Source organism: Bos javanicus, chromosome 16, assembly GCF_032452875.1.
Source record: "Bos javanicus breed banteng chromosome 16, ARS-OSU_banteng_1.0, whole genome shotgun sequence".
NCBI classification, from domain to species: domain Eukaryota; kingdom Metazoa; phylum Chordata; class Mammalia; order Artiodactyla; family Bovidae; genus Bos; species Bos javanicus.
In genome coordinates, this window is record NC_083883.1 from 24140659 (window position 1) to 24160568 (window position 19910).

The window sequence follows — 19910 nt, forward strand, 5'->3', positions numbered from 1 at the left end:
CCAGGTCCCTGGTGCCAAAAAGGTCGAGGACTGCTGCTTTAAAGCATTTATTAATTTGCAGACAAAAAACAAACTCCTAGGCACCAAGGTAATTACTGTTAACTAGAGCTATATATCCCAGGAGCAACTTCCAAGTGACCTTGCATCAGTGTCATAACTAACACTAGCTATTATTATGCGCTCAGTGTTGTTCTGAGTACTTTATGAGGTAGAGTAACTATGATACAGATATTAGACTTCTCTCCTTCAGCTGAAGGAATAGAAAGTTTACACAGCTACTAAGAGTAGAAAAGCAAGATAAAACATCCTGAACTGCCATATATCAATAATAATTCTGAGTACACAAGTATGGCTCAGACACCTATCTCATTAAGCTAGGCATCTGAAAGCATGTTCTATGCAATCTGCTTTCCTATGATAATTTCTTACCACTTCAGGAGAGTTTTGCTGTGTTCTCATGCACAGCAGATACTTTGAAAGGCTTTGCATATGTTTTTCTTTCTGCCTAGATTGTCCTTCCTCTTCTGTTAATTAAAATTCTACTCACCCTTCAAAGCACAGCTCAAATTTCAAGTCCTTTTTTGGAAACTTTTCCCTTTATATTTATCACCACCAAGTGGGATAACATATTAGATGGAGCAGGGCTCTGAAATGAGATAAACCAAGTAGACAAGAAATGGGGAAGGAAAGGCATTGCAGGCAAAGGGCCAGAAGTGAGAAATAGCGTGTGGTTTATAGGGAATCCCAAATGGTTAGGTTGCAAAGGACTCTACTAGACTGATTAAAAAGGAGACTAGACAGGTAGGCTGAACGGAAAGAGACTACATTTTATTATCCTGTTAGCAATGGTGAGCTACGAGAGGATTTTAAGGGGGAAAAAAAGTCTCAACATAACTGTACTTTAGGAAAAAGGAAAAAAACACCTGTGGGAATGTGCAATAGTCTGGCCTGGAGACAAAACTGGAGGCAGCAGAGTGATCAGTGTAACAGGGAACAGGTGAAAAGGTGACCTTGATGCTGAAAGGAGGGACCCAAGAGACATCAGAGGTAACAGGAATAGGTTTCACAGCCAACTAAGTGTGGCTGATGAGGTGCTGGAGAAGCCAACCAGGACGACTCTCGGGGTTCTAGTTTAAGTGACTAAGTCCATTTTCGTAATGCTAATCTTTCAGGCAGGAAATACTGTATGTAGGAGGAACAGGTCTGGGAGTAGAGTGAAATGAGGTTTTTGAGACAGGTTGACCTGAAATGTTGATCCAACACTCAAGAAAACCCAACATGCAGTTGGGATGGAGGGCTAAAGCTCAGTCTGGGAGAGAAAACCGTTGGGAGTCATCATCCTATTAATGCTACTTGAAACCACAGGATGAGATGAGGCTGATTAAAGAACAGGAGAGTAACCAGGGACTTCCCTGGCAATCCAGTGGTTAAGACTCCGCCTTCCAAAGCAGGGGATACAGGACAGATCCCTGGTAAGGGAGCGAAGATCCCACATGCCTCTCAGCCAAAAAACCAAAACACAAAACAGAAACAATATTTTAACAAGTTCAGTAGAGACTAAAAATGGTCCACAAGTTCAGTAAAGACTAAAAATGTTACATTAAAAAAAAAATAATTCTTAAAAGAATAAGAGGGCCAAGTATGGACACAGCACACCGATGTCTTACCAAGCAGGCCAAGGAAAGGAAGCCAGTGGAAGACACATGACTAAGAAAAACACGGACTTTCCTGGTGGCACAGTGGATAGGAATCTGCCTGCCAATGCAGGGGACACGGATGGGTTCTATCCCTGGTTTGGGAATGTCCCATATGCTGCAGGGCAACTAAGTCAGGGCACCACAACTTCTGAGCCAGTTGCTCTACAGCCCATGAGACACTACTACTGAGCCTGTGTGATGCAACTACTGAAACCTGCACACCATAGAGCCACGCACAACTACTAAAGCCCAGGCTGCACAAGAATAGCCCCCGCAACAAGCAGCCTGAGCAATGCAACAAAGGACAGCCTCCGCTCACTGCAACGAAAGCCTGAGCGCAGCAACGAAGACCCAGCACAACCAAAGAATAATAAAATACATTTTTAAAAGAAAAGAAAGAAGAGCCAAAAGCAAAAAGGCAAATTGTGAGAGTGATTTTAGTGGGGGGAAAAAAAAGAGCAACGTTTTCTAGCAGCAGAGCTAAAGCAGTGAGATGTGGTAAGACAAGGAACTAAGAAGTCAGCTTGGGCAGAAGTGGCAGTGTGACCTCTGTGAGAACAGAAGTGTGCGGGGTGGGGAGGGGGGTGGGCAGGCGCAGAAGCAGGGTGAGTGAGTAAAAGCACAAAGTTGGAAGTAGAGGTGAGGAGGGCTTACCACTCTAGTAAATCATGAGTGGTGTTTTAAAGACCCCACAGTAATCAGGAAGAAATTTCAACAGATTTCAAGAGAAATCTCTTTTGGGACATCTGTGGTTGTATTTTACTTTTTAAACAGAAAGCTTAAGGGCAATTTTAATATTCCAAGGAGTTACGAAAAGGAAGCACTCCAACACGGAAGAAATGGGAAATTGGTGGTGCAAGGTCTGAAACAAGAGGGCTACATGGAGCAGAACGGTTAGAATAACTGTGGCATAGTATTAAAGTATTTCAGAAACAAATGAATACATGAAACAGTATTAGTTCATGATATTTATTACTGGGGCTGGTTACAGAAAAGTTTTTTTTCCACTGTTGATTTAGGCATAAGAATAGGTATTTGTCTCATGTGACTTCCTTTTAGAACTTCTATTTTTAAAAAAATCATAAAACTGTCTCTATCTGGGAAGATTAGTATCAGTTCTTTTTTTAAAAAGTGAGGAGGGTCGAAGCTGGGGTTTTGTTGTATGCCTCAGTAACTACGACCGAACAAGGTGTAGTACTTGGCAGGGTTCTTTCCACACACGCACTTGGCTCCCGGCGGCAGCTCGCAGAGTGGTTTGAAAGGGATGCACAGGCTTTTAGCTCCCATTGAAGGAGCACCGGGCTCAAGATCTTGATCCCTGAATCAAAAACAAATAAAAAATCCATTCATTTATACCATGCATTTCTATTCTTTTTCATTGCAATACCTCATAGGTTTTATCTGTTAAACATAATTATCTTACCTGGCAGTGGTCTTTTTGATCCAATCTTCACAGTCAATTTCCCCACAGAATGGAATCTGAGCAATCTAACAAGAAAAAAAATGTTCAGTATTTACAACTCCTTCCATTCTATAAAAGGAACATTTGAGTTTTGCATTAAACCTGCAAGCAAAAAGGACAGGCCTCCCAGCCCTTTTCAGGCCATGACACCTTGCAAACCTGCTAAGAACTTTGCTCAGAGATGCCCGAGATAGGAAAGCAATATTTTCCACTATCCCAAACCCACACTTTATGTAACATCGGCCCATAACAAAGACATCTTTGTAATACACTTAAATGACCAAATAAACTGGCTGCAACATAGTGCTGAAGAGAAGGAACAAAAAGTGAATTTCAAATCATCCTCATTTCAAATCTGCACTGCCGCCTGCTCTACCTGGCTCCAAGGTTATCAGGAGGATGGAGAAGACAAATAGTAAACTGATTTTCAGTGAAACAAAGTGTGAGTTGCTCAGTCCTGTGTAACTCTTTGTGACCCCATGGATTGCAGCCCACCAGGCTCCTCTGTCTATGGGATTCTCCAGGCAAGAATACTGGAGTGGGTAGCCATTTTCTCCAGGGGATCTTCCTGACCCAGGGATGGAAACCAGGTCTTCTGCATTGCAGGCAGATTCTTTACTGCCTGAGCCACCAAGGAAGTTCATATAATTAAGTATATAATTTTAATTTTATATACAAACAATATAAAATTAATTATTGGATATATAATTAATGTAAAATCTAAATGTAGAAACTGCAATGAAAACAGAAGAAAAAACAAACCTACAGACATAAGAGCTGAACTAACAAAGTTAATTCCCTGTATTGAAACTTACTAAATCATTAGCATTTATACAAACAAAAAGCATGAAAAAACGGAACATTCTTAAAAGTATTATTTAAAATTTATTCTAGAAGACAGAGTAGGGGGAAAACCTTAATCAGTCTCTAATTATGCTATGATATAAATACTAACCCAATTACAAAAACTGCAATAAATTGAAATTTAGTTTCTTAGAAATTTTATTTTTGTTAATGTACAACACAAAGCTATATTTTTTTATAATATTAACAAATTTTACAGTAGTCTTATTTCTTTGCACTAAGAAAAAAAATCACTAAGACTTGGAAAGGTATTTCTAAAAAAATTTTTTTTAATTTAAAATGGTAAAGCATGTAAACAAATTCAACCAAAGTTGTTATTAGATGTATTTGGACTCATAAATGATACTTTTGTGAAAAACAAAAACCAAAAGATTCAATTCTTTTTAGCCTCAAAGCTTTTGATAAGATCTGAAATTTCTTATTATTTATGCACATAATTCATTAATGTGAAAGGAGAATACACATTTTTAGGTGATTTATTCAGCCATAGAAAGGTTTTTACCTTTTTATCTTTCATTTTTTCTACATCTATATTTTAAAAAGACAAAATCTTTTGCAATATATAGTTTCTTGAACTCTTCAGCAGAAATGTTACTGATGAGAAATAGTAATGTAATAATAGAAATAATGATCAACAAATTAAAGATATATTTATGTCAACAGTAACAAGTATATGTTACATATAAATGACATCTATTTTTCATTCAATGAAGACCACCTCCTTGGAAAAATTTACTAAAATCAAGTCCTACAAATCAGATATATAAAAAAAAATTTTTTTCATTTATACCAACAAGGAAGGGTAGAAAATCAAACTCTCACTTACATTCAAGTTCCAAAGATCCCTTCCTCCTTCTCCCCTCCCAGTAAATCCAATTTTATTTACCATAGCTTCAAAGCTTGCTTGACAGTCAGTCAACATAGCTAAGCTGACCAACAAGAGGTGAGATGGGAGATGAAACTGACTACTGAATACAAGAAACAACAGTTGTTTTGGTCTCTCTGTGATCTTTGGACATACAACCAAAATACTGTATTCTGGTTCAGGACAGATGTTGAAATGTCTCCAACAGCTTATCTAATATTAGAATATGATTCCACTAATATCTGCTGAGATTCATTTCTTTGAAAGCAATGGATTAACTGATAAGTTACTCTATTGATTTATTAACTCTTATGCAATGTCTTTAATAGACTTTACTGTAAGAATGACTACCATATTTCTATAATAAAGGAAATCATAAAATTCAATACTTTATGGAACAAAAAAATTATGAAAATGTAAATAAATCACAGTGGAAGAAAAAATGTACACAGTGTCCATTCTCAGGCAAAAAGGCTAGAAGAAATAGAAATCTGAAATATGTTTGAAGTCAAGTGACAAACGATGGAAATCAGAAAGGTGGAAGATTACTAAGGCACAAAACCAAGAATAATAGAAGGCTAAATACTATAGAATTATAGATCAGAAGGGGATTTTGATACTATTTTGTACTTATTTTTCAGATTAGTAAACTGACAGACATATTAAGAGGTCAATGATCACAACCAACTAAAATCTTGTCTTATACACTCAGGATGAATTTTTTAAAAAGATACAGAGAAAAAGTACATTAAGCTGAATCAGAAGAGAGACCCTAATTAGTATTAATTCTAATACTAGGCCTGCTGTTGTATGGCTTGGGGTAATTCATTTAGACTCTGGCCTGTGGCTTTCTCATTTATAATCTGGGGACACAGAACAGGCTGTATAAGTAAACATGTATACCAGAATACTAAAGTTCATAAGTGATTCATTCCAGTAATTAATAATTTTACAAACTGAAACCTCTTCTTTATGAAAATTAAGTTTTGGCTGGGAACATGTGCATATACAGAGCACACAAAACTGATAAAACCTTAAAGAGCCATTAGGAAAACCCGTGCAGTTTTATGGAATCCAGTAGTACCCACTCATTCTCAAAAACAGGCTTAGAAATGAGTGATATTTTTCACTCATTATTCAGAAAGATCAATCAATTAAGATCTGGGTAAGTACAAACAGTGAGAGATCAGAAACAGGCATTCCTTATTTTAGGAATCTGCCCATTAGATTTCTAAAACTAAAACAATGTTTACTTTAGGAACTTAAGCTGAGAAAACAAAATGAAATTTTTCAATAATGAAAATATTAGGGATCATACAGAATGAAACTCATTCAGTGAGCCTAATGAACATGAGAGAAAGCTGTTATAAAATCAGTTCACAGTGTTATCCAAAAATAACAAAATATTTTACTGCTGTAGCAAAGTCAATGGAAACCAGAGGCTGAATAATATATAAACCTTTTATGTGACAGGCTTTGGAAAAGGGATTAATATGATACATAAATTTAATGGTCTTAAAATACCACTCACTGAAATACGTTTATATTAAAAGATTTTCAGAATTCTCTTACCTTCCCAGAATCAAGCTCCTTCTGGAAGTCCTCCATTGTATTAGCCACAACCATATGAGTCTTAAGGTCTTCAGAAGCCCTATCAAGTAATTAGAATACATATTTTTTCTTACTAATAAACTAAAGCACATGTTAGTTCAGTTGTGTCCCACTCTCTGCAACCCCATGGATGGCAGCCTGCCAGGCTCCTCTGGCCATGGGATTTTCCAGGCAAGAATACTGGAGTGGGTTGCCATTTCCTCCTCCAGGGGATCTTCCCGACCCAGGGATCAAACCCGCATCTCCTGCGTTTCCTGCACTGTCAGGCAGATTCTTTACCACTGAGCCACAGGCTACCCAGAATTAGAAGTGAATACATATTTTTTCTTACTAATATGACAGTTTTTTTAATTGGCATAATTTAATGAAAGAATAACAACTTAGAATTGAGACGAATTCAACATGAACCTCAACTTTGTCTCCAGCAGTGACAGTCAGTGAACTTCATCACTAGCTATTAGTTAGCTCATCACTGCATTACTGGAAACATTAAAAAATTTGCCAAGCACATGCAGATAACAATTACTTTTGTCATAGTCATTAAATATCTACTGATCAATATTCTAACTCCTGGCTTTACCACTTATTACCTACCAGAGTCTAGGTAATTATTTAAACTTCTCTGGTCTTAGTTTTCCCTTATACAAAATTGGAAAAATACTCATCTAACCACCATATCAAATTGTTGTGAGAATCAAACACAAAGGCATGAAAATGTTTAAAAAAGGAAAAACACATAAATATATATTATTCAAGCTATTTTCACATACTCTGTAAGTCTTCTGTAAGAACCTCAGCTTCCAGAAATGAAATAAATATTATTCTCTTCCACACTCACAGTCACACATCACACGAGGAGCACTCACGGGTGGGGACCAATGAAGAGAAGGCATATGTTTCTTTTCTGAACCTCAGGGCTAGACTGTGGGAACCCTGACCATGACTATTCACTGTCCACCAAATCTGTTTCCCTTTCTTCTGACTTTTTTGCAGTGAGGTGGGTGGGCCCAAGTGACTAAGTTACAGCCAATGAGATACAGAAAGGAATATGCCACTTCCAAGGCTGAAGCCTTAAGGAAGGAAAAAAAATATACTATTAATGTAAGCAACTTACATTAATAAATTTACTGAATTAAAATGTCAATACACAGATGTAAAGAACAGACTTTTGGACTCTGTGGGAGAAGGTGAGGGTGCGATGATTTGAGAGAATAGCACTGAAACATGTATATTATCATATGTGAAACAGATCACCAGTCCAGGTTTGATGCATGAGACAGGGTGCTCAGGGGTGGTGCACTGGGATGACTCTGAGGGATGGGATGAGGAGGGAGGTGGAGGGGGTTCAGGATGGGGGACACATGTACACCCGTGGCAGATTCATGTGAATGTATGGTAAAACCCACCACAATATTATAAAGTAATTAGCCTCTAATTAAAAATTTTTAAAATGTCAATAAAAAAGTCCTGTTTTTTTAGCCATTAAAGCAGTGTCTTTTCCAACCAGGGATGTACATCTGGATCACACAGAGCATGTTAACAATACAGATGAGCAGAATCTATCTTAATAAACTATGAATAAGAGTCTCCAGGTATAAGGTCCAAGTATTTTTCTGTTCCCAAAGCTCCCAGGTGACTCTGAAGAGAATCTCTGGAGAAGAATCATTGCACTGAGAGCACTATTCAGGTGACAGCAACGAGGACAGGCAGCTTTCTAATCTTGTGTCTCTGACAGTATCTCCTGTTCTGAGTTCAGATGAACTTCACATGAATTATGCATTTGTTGGCCAAATAAATCCATGAAAGTCAACCTCAAGAGACGTTATTATCATTCGCATTTTAAGGCAAGCCAGCCAACAAAAGCAAGTTCACTTGCCTACCATCACATAAAAGCACCAAAGCCAAGGACAAAACTGATTCACTCCTTATGTGCAAGATTTACTGAAGATGAACATGAATCGGACACAGGTATTAGAGGGTAAACGAGGAAGGTGCAGGCAAGGCCCCCCACCCCAAACTGAGCCTCTATCCCCGGTGGCCACAGGTCTTCCTCTCTGCTTCAGGTGGACAGGAAAGAAAATAAGGTGCCACACACAGGCCCCTCATCTTCTAGTGCCTCTGCCTTGAGATCTGTGATTCTAAAAGTCCCCTCTCCAGAGGTCAGGGCAGCCTCAAGCCTTCCCATCACCCAACCCCTTCAGGAGGTTCTTAGCCTTGGTGACATATTATCACCACCAGAGGGCGATTACTACTCAAGGTGCCAGGCCCTCTGCTGCTGCTCCTAAGTCACTTCAGTTGTGTCCAACTCTGTGCAACCCCACAGACAGCAACCCACCAGGCTCCCTCATCCCTGGGATTCTCCAGGCAAGAATACTGGAGTGGGTTGCCATTTCCTTCTCCAATGGAGGAAAGTGAAACGTGAAAGTGAAGTTGCTCAGTCGTGTCCGACTCTTAGCGACCCCATGAATTGCAGCCTACCAGGCTCCAGTTTTTCACTGCTTTTTTGTTTTCTAGCGAGAGTACTGGAGTGGGGTGCCATTGCCTTCTCCGCCAGGCCCCCTAGGCCAATTAAATTAACACCTCTCGGGGAGGGTCCCAGGCACAGGTAGTTTGAAAAGCTCCCCAGGTGCTGCTAATGTGTACCCAACAACTGAGAATCAGTGCTTCTGCACCTCAAATCTGATGTATCATAAAAGCTTGGACCTAAAATGAACCCAAATCAGTCAAAGGGACAGACAGTCCATCACTCCAAACCCAACAGAGAGCAGAAAGCATATAGAAAATAACCACAATATGAGTCAAAAAACCAGAGAAAGGCCAATTAAGAACCATGGGAGTTCGGAGGGAAAGATGACTCCCCATGGGGGCAATCACGGATTCCTTGGCAGAGATCTCAAAGGCTGAGCACAATGAGAAGACGGGAGGCACAAGCAGCTCTAAGGGACTGACCGGGTGAAGAGGTTGATGTGAATGTCTTCCAAAATAGCATGAAGCTTCGTCTCAGCCTCATTTTCAGCAATTGTCAGCTTTTCTCCAGTGTCTCGTCTGACAGCTACAAACTGACAGTTCTTCATATCACGTGGCCCAACTTCAAGTCTAATCGGGACTCCCTAGAAAACAAAAAAGCAGTGAAAAATGACACATGCACATCTCCAATTGAATAAACAGACTGATGTCATGGCTTTACCTACTATAAATCAAAAATATCCGAAACACAAAGACAGATGCAAACCACTTTAAAGAGAAGGTAATATTCCTGATATACTTCAAAAACCTATTCCAATGAGAAGGCATAAACCTAAGGATGAAGCTACTGCCCAAGTGGCTCTGAGCTGGGAAAGAGTTTAATAGGGAAACAGGAAGACAGCTGTCCAGCTCAGTGCTCCTAACTTCTCTCACATAACAGCACACATGGAAAATCACACTTGCATGGCACACGGGGGTAAACACAGTGGGCTCCTTGGCACATCCTGGACTCATTCATGGCACATGGTGTGCTTTGGTGGGAAGGCCCTGGCTCTGGCTGCTCTACCTTGAGCATCAGAATTACTGAAGGACTTGTCAAAGCACATACTGCTGGGCTCCGCCACCTGAGTTTCTGATCTCGGTAGGTCCAGGGATGTGGCCCGAGAATTTGTAATCCTATCAAGTTCTAAGATGATAAAGAATCCACCTGCAATGTGGGAGACGTGGGTTCTATCCCTGGGTTGGGAAGATCCCCTGGAGAAGGGAACTGGCTACCCACTCCAGTATTCTTGCCTGGAGAATTCCATGGACAGAGGAACCTGGCGGGCTACAATCCATGGGAGCACAAAGAGTCGGACATGCCTGAGTGACTTCTCCCTTCACTTTCACCAAGTTCTCCCGTGATGCTGAGCTGCTGGTCCTGGGACTAAAGAACCACTCCCCAGGAGCCCAGGGTTTTTACAAAGGAGCTTAAGGAGCATATGCAAGTTTAAGCCTTGTGGATGTTCAATCCTTGTGAATCCACATAATGACTTTGCTCTGAGTGGATTAAGGCTTAAGAGAGAGCCCACTTTTAGGGGCTAGAAACTTCCTAACAAATAAAACTTTAACACATTTTCCTTTTTTGAGTGAATGATCCTCTATAATTGTTTTGAATTTAAATTAGGAGCCTGTCTACACAGTTCAGCTGATCAGTCGTTCCCCAAACCAAAGCCAAACGAAAAAATGTAAATTTTACTCTAGAAAAAAAAGATTTACCCCCTAGAGAAGACTTACTTTATAAAATAACAATTCTCTGGAACAAAATACTGTATACTTTCACATTATTTTATTGTTTCCCTTTATTCATCCAATGTATACATTGGATGAATGTATACATGCATGGACCGCAGCCTTGTCTAACTCAGTGAAACTAGGCCATGCCGTGTGGGGCCACCCAAGACGGACGGGTCATAGGGGAGAGGTCTCACAGAATGCGGTCCACTGGAGAAGGGAATGGCAAACCACTTCAGTATTCTTGACTTGAGAACCCCATGAACAGCTGGCTTAAAGCTCAACATTCAGAAAACTAAGATTATGGCATCTGATTCCATCACCTCATGGCAAATAGATGGGCAAACAATGGAAACAGTGAGAGACTTTATTTTGGGGGGCTCCAAAATCACTGCAGATGGTGACTGCAGCCATGAAATTAAAAGACGCTTACTCCTTGGAAGGAAAGTTATGACCAACCTAGACAGCATATTAAAAAGCAGAGACATTACTTTGCCGACAAAGGTCTGTCTAGTCAAGGCTATGGTTTTTCCAGTGGTCATGTATGGATGTGAGAGTTGGACTATAAAGAAAGTCCAGCACCGAAGAATTAATGCTTTTGAAGTGTGGTGTTGGAGAAGACTCTTGAGAGTCCCTTGGACTGCAAGAAGATCCAACCAGTCCATCCTAAAGGAGATCAGTCCTGGGTGTTCACTGGAGGGTCTGATGTTGAAGCTGAAACTCCAATACTTTGGCCACCTGATGTGAAGAGCTAACTCATTTGAAAAGACCCTGATGCTGGGAAACATTGAGGGCAGGAGGAGAAGGGGACGACAGAGGATGAGATGGTTGGATGGCATCACCGACTCAATGGATATGAGTTTGGGTGGACTCTGGGAGTTGGTGTTGGACAGGGAGGCCTGGCATGCTGCAGCTCATAGGGTTGCAAAGAGTCAGACACGATTGAGAGACTGAACTGAACTGAACTGATACATGCGTTAAGAAACAGTGTTAAGTGCAATGATATTTTAAAAGATGAATAAGAAAGAGATCCTGTCCTGAAGAAGCTTCATGTTTTGCAGGGTAATTAAGGTATGCATACAAATAATAAAAATCAGTGCAGAAAATCAAAAAATCAAAAGTGGGAGACTACCCTCAGCAGGAAGAGAGAAGAAAAGTTACTGGAGAAGGCAAAAATTAATGAGTAATCATCAAAACAGAAGAACGTTCTATAAAATAACTGACCTATATTTACAAAAATGTAAATACTATGGATGACAACGAAAGGCTGAGGAACTACTCCTGATTAAAAGAAACTAAAAAGACATGACAATAAAAATGCACTAGGACTCCATCCTATCCTGGGCAAGGGAGGGCTGGGACAGACCAGAGGAAGGCAAAGGAGAGGCCCACAGGCGTGGAGGACTATTTTTTACCTTTCAGTCCAGTTAGTAGCAAGGGATAAGTTTCTTTTTGGTACCTTGGGCAAGTACAAATGGGTTTAGAGAAGGTATTACTGAAATCACACACTTGCTATTTCCAAGTAAGTAAAAAAGACTGCAATTAAAGGGAAATTTACACAACTTTAAAGTCTTTATTAAAGGTAGGAGAGTATGTAAAGGAAAAAGTATATCACAAAAGGAAAGCAGCATCAATGTAACTACTATCCTTCAGCAGAGATTTATCTGAGGGGCCATTTAAGACAAATAAAGAGATAAAGATGAGCAACTTTGGGAACCCAACATGCATTAATACTGAATAATCCCAGTATGGCTAAGACTGCATATTTGAAAGCTTGAACCTGCAACTTCACTACCTCTTCCCATCCACTGCCTGTAATATGAGTTTATAAATTCTTGACTCCTAACTGCTAGTTCTAACAAGATTTCCTGTTTCATCATTAAGAAAAAGTTAAATCTCAGAAGTCTGAAAAATGGAATAAAGAACACAGATCACCTATTAATGACTGTGCAATAAAAGTTAAATCAAAAACATTAAACCAGAATTTAGACTAGACTTGAATATACAAAGTAAGAATGAACACACCACTGTTAAACTGTGGTGTGAAATTACTCTGATTAGCTGCACCAATGACAGCTATTAACAGTTGATGTCCATGCACCATGATTCTGATAGTCTTACTATTGAAATAACTTATTTTATGAATCCTTGATATAAACGTTTTAGTAACAACCATAGGGGGTTTATTAACCATAAACAAGGTCTTCAAGATCATTTTTATTCAAACAATAAAATTCCAAATTGGGAGAGTGGGAGTAAAATATGCAACGGAAGACTTTACCTTGAGTTCCCAGTGATTGAATTTCCAACCTGGTGAGTAATTATCTCGCAAATCAACTCGAACTCGAATATTGACACTGAGTAACCGCCTTTGATAATCACTGCATTTTGCAAGTAGAGCATCTCTGTCTTCTTCAGAAAGTGCATTTGTGATGCCACAGGGAATAACCACCACCTAGAATCCAGCGTGATATTACAAATTTGTACAAAGCAGCATCATACAAAAGTAATGAATTCACAATCACCACCTAGCACTCACAAATCAAAACCTCCTAGTGGCCATAAATCTTCACAGCAGTCAACTTCTGTGGTCTACACAGAATATCTAGCAATGAGCTGCATATTGTTTGTCCATGATGAATGCATTTTTGTTTCTCATTTAACCTATTATAAATCATTTCAAAAAATAATTTCTAGAAGTTTTATAAAGTAGGTAGAAAATTTTAAAGGGTAGAAAACAGTAACATGAATAATACACATAGTTACACAACACTGAAATCTAGACTGTATTCTGTGTTGTTTCCATATCAGCAAAACCTACCTGAATGACATCCAGAAAAGCACACTTTTAAATTTTCTTCACTAAATATGGCTTGAATTTTATAAAAGAAATGATGACCAGGAATACTTTGCTTACCTGAACACAGGCGACACGGGGCGGTAACACTAAGCCCACGTTGTCCCCATGAACCATGGTCATCACACCAATAGTTCGAGTTGTCAGGCCCCACGAGTTCTGATAGGCAAACTGCTTCTCTCCTGCTGTCTTTGGATCTTCAAAAACGATTTCAAACATTTTAGAGAAATTCTGTCCTAAATGATGTGATGTTGCTCCCTAAAATAGAGAAACACATCTTTTAACAACCCATTTTGCCTTTGAAAATAACTACTGTTAAGACCACACACCTTAGCATGGCACTAGATCTGCTTTATCTTCCCTTTTTACGTTAAATGAGTTTTTAAAGCATAACTGATACAAAAAAGACTAAGATTAGTTAAAAAAAAATTCTATCAGAATTAATACAGAAGACAACTATTATACCTCTTCTGCTGTAAGGCAGACCCTTTCATAGGCGTAACTTTAATTACAAAGGTTTAAAAAAATATATCCATGCTCTGGTAATTCAGAATACAAGCTTGACTTAACTGACATCGGAGATTCGGGGGGAATGGGACAGATTGGCCTGAAATTATAACACAACCTAGAAGCATGTGATATTTATATATTTTTTTAAGAGTCTACTTCTCTGATGGCAGAAGAAACTTCTCAGATTGGCCATGGCTATGCTTTCAGTCCCCTAGGAATCCTCTGTGGCAGACTGATACCTGGATAGCTCTTCCACTGGCAGATATAAATGCTTCCACTGTAGTGGTGTAATCTCCTCCTGCAAATTTCTCCTTTTCAGTCTTTCTTCCCTTTACAACAGGAATTGCCAGGAGTTCTTCATATACCCGAGCATATAAGTCAAGTATCTGCAAAACCTGTAACATGTTAAATGTAAAAGTGTTCAAATTTATGCTGTATTTATTGGTTATAGATCTATAAAAACTGTACTATTTAAAACTAACTGTGGTGGGGAAAGCACTTCAAACAACAAAAATCTTTTTTCTTGGAAAGGTTAAAGCAGCCAGTGTAAATTCATTAAGAGAGACAAAGCAGAACTCAAAGAAATGGAACATTTTTCTAAATTAATTTTTATTGGAGTATAATTGCTTTACAATGTTGCATTAGCTTCTATTGTACAGTAAAGAGAATCAGCTGTACTATTTCCTCTTTTTCCTTCCCATTTAGATCACCACAGAGCACTGAATAAGGTCCCCTGAGGTATACAGTAGGTTCTCATTAGTTATCTGTTTTAGAATAATTTTTAATATACATAAATTTAGAATATAAGAGAAAAATGAATGCTTATAAAAGATACACAGTAACCTGGGTGAAGACATCCTGAAGAATAATTAATTTCACCCATGATATTATAATAATTTCTTCTATACATTGAAGTCCAAAACTATTTTCATCTGAAAATTTAAAGCAGTACGTTTATTAATAAAATTTCAATATGCAGTTCCTTAAGTTCATGCTCAGGCAGTAAAGAACCTGCGTGCAATGCAGAAGATCCAGGTTCAGTCCCTGGATCAGGAAGATTCCTCTGGAGAAGGGAATGGCAGGCAACCCACTCCCATATTCTTGCCACGAGAATAACATGGACAGAGGAGCCTGGTGAGCCACAGTCCATGGGGTTGCATAGAGTCAGACATGACTGAGCAACTAACATTAACATATTTGAATTAACCTGCTTTTAACGTTAAGAGGTGATATGTAAATTTTAAGGAACAAAACAATTTATACCAGAAAGCTGTCTTATAATGTCATTTCGAGTCAGACCAAACTTCAACTTATTTACTGAATGATTACTACCATGTAGATAGCACTGCATTACTCACAGCTTGGGGAGGGGGTGGAATGCATAGTCTGGACAAAGAATCAGAACAGAATTAACATGGAACACAACTTTTATACCTCTTCTGCTGCCTCTTCAAACGTAGCAAAGGCACTGTGCCCTTCCTGCCAGAGGAATTCACGGGTACGTAAGAAAGGCTGAGGGTGCTTGAACTCCCAGCGCTGGAAGAGACAAGAACACGGTCTGCTCGTTAGAGCTTTTCAATTTTTAGTGACAACTTTATGTGGTAAGCAATCAGAAATCCTAACTGTGATCCAAAATATCAGTATTTCAAAAATGCTTTCATATTCCCAATCCTTTGAATCTAAAAGTAAGAAAAAACATGTGTTGTGTGTGTTTTTTTTAATGGCTAAGAAGAAGAATGAAGAACTGTAAGATGGGAGTGACCTACCACCACGTTGCACCACTGGTTGAGCTTCACGGGCAGGTCCCTGTGGGACTGCACCCACTTCGCATATGCAGGATACATTACTGAAAAGACACAGGGAAGCATGGGCAGTCAGTCGTTCCCCTTGCAGGCTGTACCATAAACCAGCAACATAATAGGAACTAAAGCGCTGTGTCTGTGCAGGTGAGTGAGCGGTACTGTAGTTCAGAAAATGGATTAGTCAAGGAAAAACTTGACCGTATTTTATGTTCTTCACAATGAGATTTACATTTGACAACTTCTCAGTGTTTTGTTTCTAAAGACACTAAGTGAACATCTTACAGTATATACTATGTTCTATATTAAGTTGTTTGCATTCATTACACTGTTCAATCCTCACATTCAACCCATGAAATAAATATCATCTCAATACTGAAAATGTGGAAGTTGAGCTTAGAGAAGTTAAATAACCTGCTAAATGCAGCAGCTACCAAACTTTACATTAAATCTATCTGCTGTGTCTACCCAGAGTCTGAAAGCTCTTGCCATGAACTGATAATTTAAGTGAAGACACTTGTCTTATCATAGCCTATTCAGGATTATCTACAATTAATAAAACAAAAAGAAAACTTTGCCAATCTGCCTTGTGAAAAAAAAAAGCTGGTGTCATAATTTTAATAATGCATCATTATTAAGAGTATCACTGAAAGTATCAAATAAAGAGCAAACAATCTCTAGCTCTAAAGATAGATAACCACTTTGGAAGACACTAACAAGCCCAAAGGCTCGAACTTTCCAAGCGGTATTCCCATTTATTATGTGTAGTTTTAGGAAAACCATTTATCCCATCAGAGAACTTGTTTTTCTTTAACCTGCAAAGTGGAGATAACAGTAGCTGTCTCTACTTTCCTAACTACACCATTGTGAGAATAATACAAGGTGTAAATGAAATCACTTATTACCCTATAAAAACTCTATATAAACGTAACCTGAAAATGACTAATTTCAAGTCAATAGGGCATAAAACACTAGTGTTTGCAATTTTATAATCAATTCCAAGAATAAAACTCCATGGGAAGTTCTGAAAAATTATAGCATGAAATGAAAGATGATACAAGTGTTTTTTAAAAAAAAATTTTATCTGGATGACAAAGAGCTCCACAAAGCATACTGTCAGAGAACAAAATTCTATGCCACTCAGATCTGCACTCATCTTTATCAACATTCATTAAACTTTGTATCATCAACAGGAATTACAAATATCACAAAATAAAAGGTGAAACTCAACTCTGGAAGCTGTCTCTAATGTTCAATGAGCTTTTCTCCTGCGTTCCAACGCCCACCCTCACCTGTTTCACTGGTAGGACGAATGGCAATTGGTTCTGCCAACTCTGTTTTGCCAGATCTTGTCACCCAAGCAACCTAGCAACATAAAATCATTTTTCATACATTTTTAAAACAGCACTTTAGAGAAAGAACACAGATGTAGGCAAATTTTATTTCAAGTTTTGCTATATCAATTAAGCAAGTTAAAATAACCACTACTGTTCACCATGAGAAAAAGTATTTACTGTCTTCATAATTTTTATAATATAAAATCATAATGTTATAATTTATAATTTACACTGTATTTATAATTTTTACTAAAAGGTAAAAGCCAGTTAATTAATGTAACAAAAAGAATCATGATTTACACTGATGAAAGAAATATAATTTTTTTAAATGGCTTTACATTTCTCTAAGTTGACTGCTGTAACCTGTCTTTTAAATTACTATTCAAGTGTGAACTGAAAATATACTTCTGACTTTATAAGAGAAAACTGCAAAAATAGATAAAGCAGGCTAATTTACCTCAGGAGCAAAGTCAGCAATATGAGTCTTCTCTTTCTCTAATGCACCTTGAGACACAAACATGGGGAAATAGCAGTTTTCAACACCGAGTTTCTTGATCTCAGCATCAAAAAAGTCCTTGATGGATTCCCAAATGGAATATGCCCAGGGACGAAGGATATAGCAGCCACTTACATCATAGTATTCAATCATTTCTGACTTTGTGATGACCTTTTTAAAAGAAAAATACATTCTATGAAGCCTAAATTGAACCAAAATTACAGTGTAAGTGCCGCGAGTATGACAGTCAAGCTTTAAGTCTGGAGGCTTTCCTTGCTGGTAAATCCTCTTAATGTGCATGTAAGATGGATCTTTCTAGATCCTTCTAAGAAACAAGAGTGCTCTAAGGTCATAAGACTTGCATTCTAACTTGCTTCCGCTGTTTTACTGTTTTGTTACTTTGGACTAAGACTTTCACCTCACCAAAAAACAAAACAAAAATAAAATCATGACTATCTCATAGATCTACTTCTCGGTTCAATACTTTCTGTGGGCATGCTTTGAAAACTGACACGCTACATGACTATACTATGGATTACTAAAGGCATTATACATTATTACTCTGTATCTGGATTTTAGAATCTAATTGTAAGTAGCCTTTGAGAAATTTAAAAGAAATCAACTGAGCCCATACTCACTTGAGAATACCAATCTGCAAGACTATCTTCTTTTCTGGCCTCAAGACCCAACCTGTAGATATAAAAAATAAAATATAAATCTCTTCATCCAGCAACTGCTTTGAGGCTCAATAGAAATAAACCCCGAAACTTCAAAATGGCTTGTTTTTCTTCAATATGAGTTATTTCTCTGTTTGTATCTCTTCTGTATTCATCCCTATATTTTTATCCTAGAAAGTAGTTAAGTCATTTCTTAAAGGGTAGTGTGATACTGTCCACAAAAATCAGGAAAGCTAAGCCTAACCAAAAGCTATGATTTTAATGCAGACGTTCCTTTTACAAAGTTCTTTATAAGTTACCTTGTAAGTTCTTTATAAATTACTACTAATTTGTAGTAAAGACAGAATTTATTCTCACTAAAAAATAAAAAGAAGTTTCTGCCAATCTCAATCCAGATAAATTAGAGTAACATCAGTGTCTCACTGTAAGCACCTGTAAATAGTAAAAAACAATGGGTATATGTATATACATATGTCAATACATAAATGTGTATATGTGTGTGTGCATATATATCCTTACATGTTCTAAAGTTTTTAACTTCAGTCAATAAAAGTCACAGAAATAGATGCTTCCAAAATAAATTAGGTCTACAATAAAAAACTATTCTAGGCAATAATCTTTTTATTGAAACACTGACAATTATTCAGCAAACTGCAGTCTTAAAAATTCACACAGAAAGTCTACCCAATAGTTATGTCTTATAAAAGGTCCATCTTTTTAGTTTATTGGCTTACTGGCTTAAAAGCTGAATGTATTTACATTTGAATTGTCCATTTCTCACTTTGACACATCTCAGCAAAATGTCTACGTGAAGTCTGGCCCTTTCACAAGCAGTCAGAAGGTAAAAGGTAAAATGTTCTGTTCTCACCTCTACTATTCTATAATTCTAATCACCCAGTCGATGCGCAAGAAAAGTCACAGTTGTATTCTCTGGTTTAAGGAGACCTTCTGTGTATGCCATGAGAGATGAGAGGCAAGATTTGAAATTCAGCTAAAAAAATCTTAACACCAAAGTATCTCTAAGTAGTAGCTGCTAACATCAGCTTAGCTTAAGTTTCGCTTCGAGAAAACCTCACATAGAGTTCACACTAATTTTGGGATGGGGATAATGGAGAAATCTTATTGTTCACATGGATTGGAAATATCGTAACACTGTCTATTCCACAGCGGGTGTCATCTTTAAACCACGTTTGTTTCATATTTAACCAACCATTTAAAAAACCTATTTCAAATGAAGTTCTCATTTAGTCCTCACAAAAGATTTTCATTTGAAAAATCTGCTAAAGTACAAAACAATATGTATAGTTAGGTTAACAATTGTGTTAAAGGGAGGAAAAAGAGAAAAAAATAACATTTTTGCTGTTCAGTCACTAAGTTGCGGATAGCCAACTCTGCAATTCCGTAGATCACAGTATACCGACTGGGCTTCCCTGTCCTCCACTGTCTCCCGGAGCTTGCTCAAACTCATATTCATTGAGTCAGTGACATTACCCAAC

General features: G+C 38.1%; 1 protein-coding gene across 2 annotated transcripts in view; it reads right to left on the minus strand.

Moving 5' to 3' along the window:
- Positions 1-2652: 2652 nt before the first annotated feature.
- EPRS1 (glutamyl-prolyl-tRNA synthetase 1) overlaps positions 2653-19910 on the minus strand; it is a 64574-nt gene continuing 47316 nt past the window's right edge. For both annotated transcript variants that reach the window (XM_061382226.1, XM_061382225.1), the window contains 12 exons: positions 18376-18427; positions 17699-17908; positions 17197-17269; positions 15872-15951; positions 15540-15641; positions 14345-14500; positions 13656-13853; positions 13020-13193; positions 9449-9609; positions 6461-6539; positions 3121-3185; positions 2653-3015 (listed from right to left, as the gene is read on the minus strand). In XM_061382226.1, the coding sequence (XP_061238210.1) occupies positions 2865-3015; positions 3121-3185; positions 6461-6539; positions 9449-9609; positions 13020-13193; positions 13656-13853; positions 14345-14500; positions 15540-15641; positions 15872-15951; positions 17197-17269; positions 17699-17908; positions 18376-18427 (1501 nt within the window). In that variant the 3' untranslated portion in view covers positions 2653-2864. The remainder of the gene's footprint in view (positions 3016-3120; positions 3186-6460; positions 6540-9448; positions 9610-13019; positions 13194-13655; positions 13854-14344; positions 14501-15539; positions 15642-15871; positions 15952-17196; positions 17270-17698; positions 17909-18375; positions 18428-19910) is intronic.